Source organism: Symphalangus syndactylus, chromosome 1, assembly GCF_028878055.3.
Source record: "Symphalangus syndactylus isolate Jambi chromosome 1, NHGRI_mSymSyn1-v2.1_pri, whole genome shotgun sequence".
Taxonomy (NCBI): domain Eukaryota; kingdom Metazoa; phylum Chordata; class Mammalia; order Primates; family Hylobatidae; genus Symphalangus; species Symphalangus syndactylus.
In genome coordinates, this window is record NC_072423.2 from 49973251 (window position 1) to 49985299 (window position 12049).

Below are 12049 nucleotides of genomic sequence, written 5' to 3' on the forward strand. Positions count from 1 at the left end.
TTCTTTCATCCTCCACATCCAGTGTTGCTGGGCATCTTGTTGGCTACACCCTCATGTCATATCCAGAATCCAGCTGCTTTTCTCAGCACCTCTGCTACCACGACCATGGGCCAGGCCAGCGTGGGTTCCTGCCTATAGTACTGCAGGGGCGTCCCCACTGGACTCTCTGATTCTAGTCATGTCCCTTGATAGCCAATCCTTACCCCAACAGCCGCATGTTTATAAAAATGTCTGATCCTATCTTTCTGCTCAAAGTCTTTTAACAGCACCACCTTTCACTGTGAGAAAAAGCCAATGACACGATGTTCACAGGGCCTTCCATGATACTTCCTTACTTTTCATTCATCGCCTACCACCACCAATACTCCCCGACCCCCAGACACACATGCCCATAAACATCGTTAGCTACAGCAACCTCTTCCCATTCCTAGAACTCACCAAGTATGACCTGACCTCAGAGTGTCAGCCCCTCCTGGGATAAACTATACCTAGTTAATCACACAAGTTTATCCTTGACCTCTTGGCTTTACTCAAACCATATCTTCTCAGTGAAGTCTTCCCTGACCACTTAGTGAAAACTGTGCAATCCTCCCCCAACACTGTTGATCATCCTTTCTTGCTTTATTTTTCATCACAGCTCTTATGACTATCAAATCTGTCTCGTTTTACTTATTTTATTGTCTGCCTCTGCCCTATCACTGCAATGATTATAATTACTCAATAAATTGCCTTCTTCATGGACGTAAACTCTATGAGAATAGGATTTGGGTTTCTCTTGCTCACTGTTGTTTCTGCAACATCTGGACAACTGAATGAATGAATGAATGATCAGGAAAGTTATTCCTCTGGGTTTGCCTCTTTGGGGCTTGTATTAGTCTGTTCTCATGCTGCTATAAAGGGCTGCCCAAGACTGGGTAATTTATAAAGGAAAGAGGTTTAATTGACTCACAGTTCAGCATGGCTAGGGAGGCCTCAGGAAACTTACAATTACGGCAGAAAGGGAAGAAAACATGTCCTTCTTTACGTGGTGGCAGGAGAGAGAAGAATGAGCGCCCAGCGAAGAGGGAAGCCCCTTAAAAAACTATCAGATCTTGTGAGAACTAATTCACTATCATGAGAACAGGATGGGGAAAACCACTGCCATGATTCAATTATTTTCACCTGGTCCCTCCCATGACATGTGGGGATTATGGGAACTACAATTCAAGATGAGATTTGGGTGAGGACACAGCCAAACCATATCAGGGCTTGCAGGGCCAGGTAGTGAGTGCTTCAGTTCCATCAGCTTTCCAGGGCCTCAGTGGATCCTGGTGTTGGGATGTGGCAGGAGACCCAGGCCTGGGAGGTCAGCATTGGGAGCTTCATTCAGCCGAAGGAGCATCCCCCTCAAACATGCTGAGGGCCCTGGCTTGAGGAGGCATTGACCCAGGGATCACAAGGTCCTCCAGGATTTCCAGTGTATCTTTGTTCTTTGTACTCGGTGCAACAATGGCTTAATCTGACCAGGGAACCTCAGGCCATCTCAACACCAGAACAAGGAGCTACTGAACCCTCTTTTAGGTTTTTTTTTTTTTTGAGACGGAGTCTCGCTCTGTCGCCCAGGCCCTCTTTTAGGTTTTACAAACAAAATATCTTAGGAAATAATCACCATCAAAAGGAGATGAGATGCCATTTGAGGATAATAGCAAAAAATCTGGCTAGGTAGATTTTCAACAACTGGTCAGATACTAGGGAGACCACTAGGAGGCTGCAGCAGATAGTGGCTGAGCCCTTCTTAAGAGACAGCCTTGCTCTTTCTCCATTTATTGGGAAATGTGAGCATTTTCTTATTTTGGGAACAGGAAAAATAATATAATCAGGTAATATTTTTTTTTTCTTTGAGACAGAGTCTCACTCTGTCACCCAGACTGGAGTGCAGTGGTATGATCTCGGCTCACTGCAGCCTTCACCTCCCGAGTTCAAACAGTTCTCATGTCTCAAGTTCTTGAGTAGCTGTGACTACATGTGCAAGCCACCATGCCCAGCTAATTTTTGTATTTTTGGTAGAGATGGGTGTTTCACCATGTTGGCCAGGCTGGTCTCGAACTCCTGAATTCAAGTGATCTACCCACCTCAGCCTCCCAAAGTGCTGGGAATACATGTGTGAGCCACCACACCCAGGCAATCAAGTAATATTTTTAAAATGCCAGATTTCTTGCTTATTCTCTTCATTCATTTATGACTCCTTTTATCATTCTGTAGTGTCCTTCTTTGTCCTTAGTAATTTCCTTTGTCCTGAAGTCTACTTTAATTGATGTAGCCATTCCTGCTTTTCTCTGATTTAATGTTTGCATAATATATCTTTTCTCAACTTTTTTCTTTTTTCTTCCTTTCATACCTAGTCCTACATATTTTTTCCCCAACTTTTAAGTTACAATCTACCTGTGTCATTATGTTTGAGAAGAGTTTTCTATAGATAGTATATAAGTGGGTCATTTTTCATCCACTCTGCCATCTATCTTTTAATTTAAAGGAATTACTGATATGTTAGAGCTTAAGTCTGCCATTTGTCTTATTTGTTCTGTTTGTTTTGGTTCCTGTTTCTCCTTTGTCTTCTATGGGTTACTTGAATACTTTTTTTATTTTAACAAATTTTTAAATTGATACATAATAGATGTTTTCAGGGTGCATGTGATAATTTAATACATTCATATAATTTGTAAAGATAAAATCAATGTAATTGGGATATCCATCACCTTAGTCTTTGTTACAAACATTCAAATTATTCTACTTTGAAATACACATTACTGTAAACTATAATTTCCCTACTGATCCTATAGAACATTACGTCTTATTTTTTCTATCAAATTGTATACTCGTACCCACTAGTCAACCTTTCTTCATCCCCTTTGAATCTTTTTTAGAATTTCATTTTGATTTATTTATAGTGTTTCAAGTACATTGTTTCTTCTGGTTTTTGTAGTGGTTGCTCTAGGCATTACAATATACACACTAACCACAGTAAACTAGTATTGCTGTTCAACCACTTTGAAGTGTGGAAGACTTACTTCCATTTTGATACCGTTAGCTTCCCCACTCTGAAAGTATAGTTGTCCTAAGTATTCCTCTACATACACAGAGCACTACATCACATGATATTATAATTTTTGCTTCAACCATCAAGTATGATTTAGTAACTCATAAGCAGAAAGTCTATTTACCCCTGCTTTCACCCATTCGGTTGTCCTTTCCTTCCTGAAGTTCCAAGCCTTCTGTCACTATTTTCTTTGTTAGGAGAACCTCCGGTAGTAATTCTTTGAGGGTAGGTCTGTTAGGGACCCACTCTTTTAGCTTTTCTTTATCTGAGAATGTCTTATTTTCCCTTCATTCTTAAAGGATACATATGAGGGATATAGAATTTATAGTTGACAGTTCTTTTAGCACTTGCAAAACGTTGTGCCCCTTCCTGCTAGCCTCCATGGTTTCAGATGAGCAATGTGCTGTCATTTGGACTTGTGTTCCCCTATAGGTAATATGTTTCTTTCTAGCCTCTTACAAAAAAAATTTTTTTTTGGTCTTTAGTTTTCATAAGTTTGATTATCATGTCTTGGTGTGAATGTCTTTAAATTTGTCTTGTTTGGGGTTTGCTCAGCTTCCTAAATTTATGAGTTTATACCTTTTGACAAATTTGAGAAGTTTTGGGCCATTATTTCTTCAAAGGATTTTTCAGCATTACACTCTCTCTCCTCCCCAGATTCCAACGAATTGGTGTTAGATCGAGTCTTACTGTCTCACAGGTCACTGAGGCTCTGTTCATGTTTTTCAGTCTCTTTTTTTCTGTCATTCAGAGTTTGTAATTTCCACTGATTTGTTTTTGAGTTGACTAATCATTTCTTTTGCTGTCTCCAATCTACTATTAAGCCCATCCAGTATTTTTTTTTTGTTACTGTGTTTTTCAGTTCTACAATTTCCCTTTGGTTCTTTTTAATCTTTTATTTCTTTGCTGAGATATTTTATTTTTTACGTATTCCCTAAGTGTTTGTAACTGCTCACTGAAGCAATATCATCATGGCTGCTTCAAAATCCCCGTCACATAATTCCAATGTCTGGCTCATCTCAGTGTTGGCATCTGTTTATTGCATTTTCCCATTCAAGATGTAATTGCCTTAGCTCTTGAAATGATGAGTGATTTTTCCATTATGTCTTGGACATCTTGTGCATTATTAGACTTTGGCTCCTATCTAATCTATTAGCAGGTAGTCACCCTTTTTAGGTATAGCATACAGGTGCTGGTGGAGGGAGATGTTCAGCTCCCTGCTGGATCCTTATGTCACCACCCCAGCAAGAGCACTGACTCACACTGGCTCACTGCAGATGAGCAGGGTAGATGATCAGTGCCCCCTCCCTTGGCCTCACTGGCATCTTCCCAGGGAAATTAAATCACTGACTCACATTGCCTTATTGCCTCCAAGGGAAGCCAGAGGTTCAGCTCCCTATCAGTTTCCATTGACTCTGGGTCAGGTTTTTCATTAGTGCCTGTCTAGGGTACAAGTATTAATAAGTAAAAAGCCTGTGTTCTGTTCTGTTCTGTTAGGCAATCCTTTTCCCAGTCATTTGGCTAGGGGAATAAGCTTTACTTGGAGCTTCACTGTCATGTAATTTAAGTCCAGAGGTTCCTAGGCAGTCTGCATTCTTCTTTCCACCTTTCACAGTCCTCCTCTGATTATTCTGGTATTCTCAGGGTGTTGCTGTGTTGGTTGTAAGAGGGAGGACCCAGGAGCAATGAAGCTTCCCCATCTTAGCCAGACACCTCTTCATTTAATCATCGATTGTTTTGTGAGACTCTGCTAGGAAGTGAGGACTCACAATGAATAGACATCCCCATCCTCACAAAGCTGACATTCAAGTGGAGACAAAGGACAATTATACAAGTAACTATAAAAAAGTAAAATGTATGTTATGATAAAGCTTCTCACATGCATGCCCTAGAGTAGAACACATGAAACAAAGAAAAATTAAACCACATAAATGGAATGAGACTTTTTCAAGTCCCAGATATAGTCTTCGACATAGTCATTAGAAATATGTTTGAGAATAATTTTAATTATCTCTAAGGTTGCTCTGTGATTTGACAGCACTCTGAAAAGCAAGAGCTATAATGACATAGCTGCCCTGACTCCACGGTGGTTGATGATGCCTGTGAGCAGTGAGATTTTTTAGGAACCAATAAGCTACAGTAAATAAACATGACCAACTCTCATAACAGCACTGAAGCAAAGCAGAAAAATCATTGCAAAGCCCTAATTCCTGCTTCTAAATACTTGGACAGTGCCCACTTTGGTAGAAAGTCAGTGGTTCTTCACTGGGAACGGTTTCCATTTTTGGAAAATTGTCCTTCTTTGGAAGAATATTGGACAATCTGATCCAAGAAAGCTCTGTCGCCTGGTATATTTTGACTAATCCAATTTCTTGATATGTTTTAGGCCTGCTAAACCCAGTTATGATTAATAATTCTTAAAGCTATTCCTAATAAATAAAACATGATTTAAGACCAATCTGATCAATAAGACTTATCCTACACCCAGTATTATGGCAATAATTACATTAATATGAACGATAAGAAGAATTTGGGGGACTAACTGTAATCTGACTTTGAAAGAAATTAAGTAAATATCAGTATATATAATACCTCTTGGAACATACATATTCAACCAAATGAAGACACTGGATTTTCAATGCAATAATTCCTAAGATGTAAACCAATAAAGTCTTTTATCTTCTTTTTTTACTGCATCATAGTGACCAGCAATATAAAGTATAAAATCTAGTAGTATATTCTAACTGGGAAAAAATCCAAATAGTAACTATTTTAGATTACGCCATTGATTGACAGGTCTATTGGAAGACACTCTGGATTCATTCATTCATTCATCCATGCTTCTGAGACGATGTATTTTTAATCTAGGAATTAATAAGCCATTCATAGGTTGTGGTACTGGTTCGCAGGCCTTTGTAGAGGTGTCATATTGCCCTTTGGGCCTAAGACATCGACTTGAGTGGGTGCCACTCATATGTAGCTTAACAAAGGCTGGCCCATAAGACATGACTCCACTGGTTAGGAGTGTTTGTTAAGGAAGGAGGCATTCTACCACCTTGATAGCACACAAGTCATGGGTAGGAAAAGTAACCCTGTGGTGTCACAGATCATATGAATTATTTACAATTCCTATAACCCTCTATGGCACCCTCCTCAAGTCCTTGGTGAGGTTCTGTCAGGCGAAACCAAACCTATAATCTAACATTCCATTTGGTCCCTAATTCTAAAGTTACCATTCACAGGAGAACTGAACGAGTATTAAGTGTAACTCCAAAAAGATATACTTCCATGAGGAAAAGCATATACTTTATGCAAAGAAAAGAATAGTTACGAGTGTAATGTAGAAAACAAATTATCTATATTCCAGTACATCAAATTGACCTCAGTACACTGTGTACAATTTTTTAGAAATACTCATTCAATCCATTTAAACAAGTCTTTCCCAGTCTGAAATGTCCAGTCAAAATGATTAACACACTTCAGTAAACACATTTTTAAAGGAATAGATGATAATGTGACAGTTTCTAAACTTATATCAAAAGCGGAAAAAGCCTTACTATTATCAACCTTACTACTATTCACAATGGAACAGTCGGGGAAGTGAGAGGTTTCTCTTCTGGGGCTTATTCCTCAGGAAAAGCCCTCTTTATCGGGGCCCTTTTTGCCAGCTGTGGAGGTGATGAATGTGATACTGTGGCAGAGGGTTTGGGGCCGTCTTTCTACAGGGCAGAAGGCTGCTGGCTGGCTGCCAGCATGGCCACACTCCTCGTCCCCAGACACTGGGTGACACAGCCACATGAGTGGGTTGACCCAGGTCACCTCAGAGGCCAGCCTATGGACAAGCTCTTAGAGAACCAGCCCCTGCACCCCAGGCCTCCCTGGCACATGCCGACTGAAACAACGGGCTTCATTTACCTGTTGTCCTGTCCCTGGAGAGCTTGTCCTCCTTCTCCTCCCTCTCCAATGTGCTGCTGGAGGACGAGACGCTGGAGGCGGAGCAGTTGTCCCTCTCGTTCACTCCCTCGTTCTGTCTCTCTTTTTCACTGAGGGAGGCTCTTTCTTCCGGCTCTTGCTCTAGTGCCCGCTCCACTTCAGTCGCTGCACCCTCGTGGGCAGAGGCTATGTCCTGGCCAGCTTCATCAGCAACCTGCCCCACCCCTGCCTCTGGTTCCGGTTCTGCCTCTGATTCGGGTTCAGGATCCCCGGCACCTGCTGGTGGAGACAACAATGGAGATTATATTGACAACAGATTTCTTGGAAGGGTGAAGGGAGGTGAGAATAAATGTGAGGTTGATTTCTCTGTGGTGGGCGGATGTCCAAAGATGGCCCCCAAGAGACCTATCCCCTGGTTATTCAAACGCTCATCAAGGCAATGCTGTGACGGGATTGTGCAGACGACAGCAAAGTCCCTAGTCAGTGACCTTACAATATGGAGATTAACTAGATGAGTTGGATCCAATCAGGAAAGCCTTTTAAAAGCAGAGAGTTTTCCAATTGGCAGCAGAAAAGGAAGTCAGAGATTCGAAGCAGGAGAAGGATCTGCCACATCACTGCTGCTTGACAGGGAAAGCAAGTGGCCTCTAGAAGCTGAGAACCACCTCTGGTCAACAGCCTACCAGGAACAGGGACCTCAGTTCTGTGGGCACAAGGAACTGGATGTTGCTATCACCCTCAATGAGGCTGGAAGTGGACTCTTCCCAGAGTCTCCCAATAAGAGTCCAGCCAGCCGCAGCCTTAATTCCAGCCTTGTGGCAGTGGACAGGCAAGGTCAAGAGCTCAGCTGAGCTGTGCTAAACTTCTGACAGACAGAAACTGTGAGATAATAAACGAGTGTTGTTTCCAATCGCTATGTCTGTGGAAACTTGCTATACAGCAATACGAAACTAATATATAACCTTTTTGCCTGTTTAGGGAAAGAGAAACAAAATTCATGGTGGATCAAGCTGATGAAAATCAGCTAATGTGTTCTGAAATCAGTTGGCTGAACCAGTGAGGTTCATCACCCTTTTCTTGGGTTATATTTGCTCATAATGTGAAGTTTGTTTGTGATTTTGAAAGCAGTTTGGAAGAATCACTCATGGTCACAGTCTATTTGCAAACCTATCAACGCTGGAGATTTGATGCTGTCACTGAGGTAAGACGATCATGTTCTCACTCGCGTGACACTCTAGGGAACAGGGAAATGGCACAATCTGGCTTATGCTTTTTTTTTTTTTTCCTGAGCAAAACCCTCAGCTATGAGCTGTGGATGTGTAGCAAAATGATTGAGGATACACAAAATTCTGAGCCAGCTGCCACACATGAAGGCTGGAGGAGGGTGGCTCACTCTTAAGGGAACTGCCCTCAGGCTGAGCAAAGCCCACTCTTCTGGAACTCTGGCAATGCACTCTAAGAGTGTGTGCTTGAACCCTAGGTACACACTGCTCAAAGCAACACAGAAATTCTGGCAGGGTCTACACATGGCAGGGGCTGGAAGGGACCTGCCCAGACTCCATGAGAACACGCAGATCAGGGCAGCTCTCTGTGGAGGCATCCTGCTGTACCAGGTAATGAGTACGGCTGGCCATGGGGCGCACAGAACCAGCCCCCCAGCAGGCTGGACATGGGCATTACTAAGGGGGAGGGACATTCAGGCCTCACTAGGCAGGGGGCCCAGCTAACCCCAGCTTCCCAGCAACTCATTCTTCAGGACCCACAGGGCCATCACCCCCCAATCCTTCATCTGCTCTCAGGCTGCCATCCTCTGAGGATGAGTCAGGGAGTTAGCTGGGCAGGGAAGATGCAGTGGAACGGATGAAATCTCACCTTTCCTTATGTTCCTGGGCAACTTCCAAATCCCACTCCTCCGTGGAAATGTCCCCAAGTGCCAGGTAGGAATTTGGGGGTGGAGGAGTAAATTCCTCTCCTTTGATTACAGGTTGTGCATCTTCTACTGGGAACTCCAGCCTGGGGCAGGAGCCTGCTTCCAGGGAAGGCTGGAGGACATGGGGAAAGGCAGCAAAGACTCCCCTGCAGCTGAGGGGCTGTCCCTCCTGGGCATCCCGAGAGGAGAAGGCTTTAGGAACTGGAGATCTGAAGGCACAGTTTCCAGACAGAGATTCATGGGTGGCAGTCACAGAAGGAAGCCAATGGGCACACAGCTGTGAGGTCGCGTGCCTGAGAATGAGAGTGTCATACACTCTTCCTTAAAAGTAAAAACTGTGCTGGGTCATGGGATGGAGTGAACAGGCCTTTTAGAAACATTCCCTTTGGTACTGAAGGAATTTTTATGGTAATTTCTTTTTCATCTGATAATAGAGTATTTAGGAGAGATACAAAACCCCATTAGTTTTACAAGCTTGGCAAGAACACAGCCTCAGCAGCAGCAGCGGCAGCGTCATCATTTGGTTGACAGAAAGCACATGTTTTTGCACACTGGACTTCAAAATAGCCACATCAAAACAAAAATGTGTTTCCAACAGCCCAGCATGTGGCATGGACTGAAGTTTTAATTGGTAAGCATATGGTGAAAACCAGCAAGGGCCCCGCCTGGTGGCTTCATCACAGACAGGGACGTGGGGTCAGTTGGCTGCCATAAGCCTGTGTCTACTCACCACCCCAGGGATCTGGGCAAATTAGGGAGGCTCCGTGATTGACGGCTATTTGACTTCAGCCTGCGGGTGTGCACTGCCATGTTCCATTCCACTGAACATGCAGGACTGTACCCAAGCAGCGGCTCTGGCCCTGATTAGGCTGCCTGGGCAGGTGTGCTAACAGACACGCAAGCTCTGGAAAAGCCACACTCTTGTGGGGGAGGAGTACAATTTCATCCCAATACACTAGGCCCTAACTTCTTGGAATCAGATATTTCGATTTGTGATTTCAACCACTGGGGTGGTATCTTTTTTTCATGACTGCTGGGGAGGTAGTAATCAGCAAAGTCATCTCCTGCCCAGAATACATGACTCAGTGACTACGAGGTCTGATTGCAAATCTGAGGCCATCCTAATGATGAACACATTAAATAACTGTCACAGACATTCAAGTCAAGCAAAACTGCCAGGGTCCATGGCAGAGCCCTTCTCTAACTGTCTTAATCAAACACAGGAAAGTTATCTGAGGGCCAAGACCTTGCCTTCCTCTCCTGCTGGAGGGCCCCAGCGTGGTCCTGGGGCCAGTGTCTGCTCACAGCATTCTTACTGATACTCAGGAAGCACCCAGGATAGCCCTGAGACTCCAAACCGAACTGCAGAACATTTCTCCTCCCCTTTCCCATTATCTTTCAGCAGGATTTCCCTCACTCATACTTCTCTCCACACGTGTGCACGCGTGCGCGCACACACACACACACACACACACACACTCAGTTCCTTCTGAGTGTCTCTAAGCCAGGTCTGCTGCCCTCTGGGAAGATGCAGGAAAAAGTCTCATTTGTACTCACCAAGTCCCCAGGAAACAGGAGAAACCATATAATCCTGTAGGAAAAGTCCTAAAGGGAGCTACAACCTTTGGCAACAACTAGGGAGAAAAGGTGTTTGTTTCCCTCCTAGGAATGTTTACAACTTCTCACTGTTACCAGTCCCTGAATTTAATGAGCCTTTCTCTGGCCCGACAATGTGGTGTTGGTGGTGAAAGACAGACACAGCGACCCATGAGACTGACCCAGCTCTGTCACAGAGGCTAGAGAGAAGCAGATTAGAGAGATCCCGAACAACCCACCGTGATATCCGTGTGGCAAAAGTGAGTGAGCTCTGCCACCAGTGGGCACAGGGAAACCCCCACCTCTCAACTGCCAGCAGACACAATAACAAAAATACGTTTGTAAGAGTGATGGATGTGTAAGATAAAATGCACGGTGCCCTGGGAAGGCATGGCAAGGGTCTTTGGCAAGGCCTGGGACATAAGTCTCCGCGGCAAAATGATGATTGAGTCTCAAGGGGTAAAAATGAGTTAAAAGGGGGGAAATGCTGAGAATGCCCTGGGAGGAGGGAAGTGCACAGGCAGGCACCCAGAGCCCACTGTGTGCCGGAGGGAATGAAAGCTGTGTGGCCTGGCAGGAGGAGTGAGGGGAGGTTTGGGTGGTCGTCAGGGGCCAGGGCAACCAGCGCTGTGTGTTGATGGAGGGATCTGGGACTTTAATCTGAGGACAGTGATGGCTGCTCTGTGTTTCATTTTGTCTGAGGTGAGCCCTGTTTCCACCTGCATCACAGGCAAGCGAGGCTTTCTGCTGGGAACAGCATGGGTGTGCCTGTGAGCTTGGGGTGAGGCCCCTAGTCAGTGTGGAATCAACAGTCCACGAAGCAAACCCTTAGAGAGAGAGATAGAGGAGGAAGAGGTGAACGCCGATCAGTGGAGCTCAAGAGAAAAAGAAAATAAAAACACAGCACCACTGGAAGAACACATGGGTAAGGGATTGAGACTCTGAACAGCAGGAGGTTTTTCCATCCCAGACATCAGCTGGGGGAGGAACTGTGTTCACACCGGAGCGGGACAGGGAGTTCCGCAGGGCTGCTGGCTCCCTTTGAGGAATGGTTACTGAGCACTTCACAGGAACTGCCTTCCGAAGCCCTCACGATCTCTCTATGGGCAGGGCTCTGGTATTACCCTCAGAAAGCTGAGGCCAGGAGAGAACAGTGAATGCCCGTGCCACAGTGGCCAGACAGGAAGGAGCAGAGTGTCCCTTCCCCAGCATGTAATTCCTCTAAGCATCTTCAAGGGAGGCTCAGGAGTGACTGTGATACCCCAAACCCAGCAGGTCAAGAGATGCCACGGCTCGTCACGCTTGTCCATAACCACCTTGGATGGAGGAAGGACACAAAGATCTGATTGCATCTCCTGGGCTGTGCAAGGGAGGAGGGGAACTGAAGGAAGGACTTGGGCCAGGTGCCCAGGCAACCCTTCTCCTAGTAGTGGGTGTGCATTTGGAAATAAAAGGAAGACATGGCAAGGAATGCCTGGTAACATTACAGGCATCCAAAACCGGGATCTGTCTTC

The 12049-nt window shown here is 44.6% G+C and overlaps 1 protein-coding gene across 5 annotated transcripts in view; it reads right to left on the reverse strand.

The window, feature by feature from the left end:
• Positions 1-12049, reverse strand: part of FHOD3 (formin homology 2 domain containing 3) — a 498310-nt gene that overhangs the window by 63640 nt on the left and 422621 nt on the right. For all 5 annotated transcript variants that reach the window (XM_055233750.2, XM_055233761.2, XM_055233789.2 and 2 more), the window contains one exon: positions 6992-7288. In XM_055233750.2, the coding sequence (XP_055089725.2) occupies positions 6992-7288 (297 nt within the window). The remainder of the gene's footprint in view (positions 1-6991; positions 7289-12049) is intronic.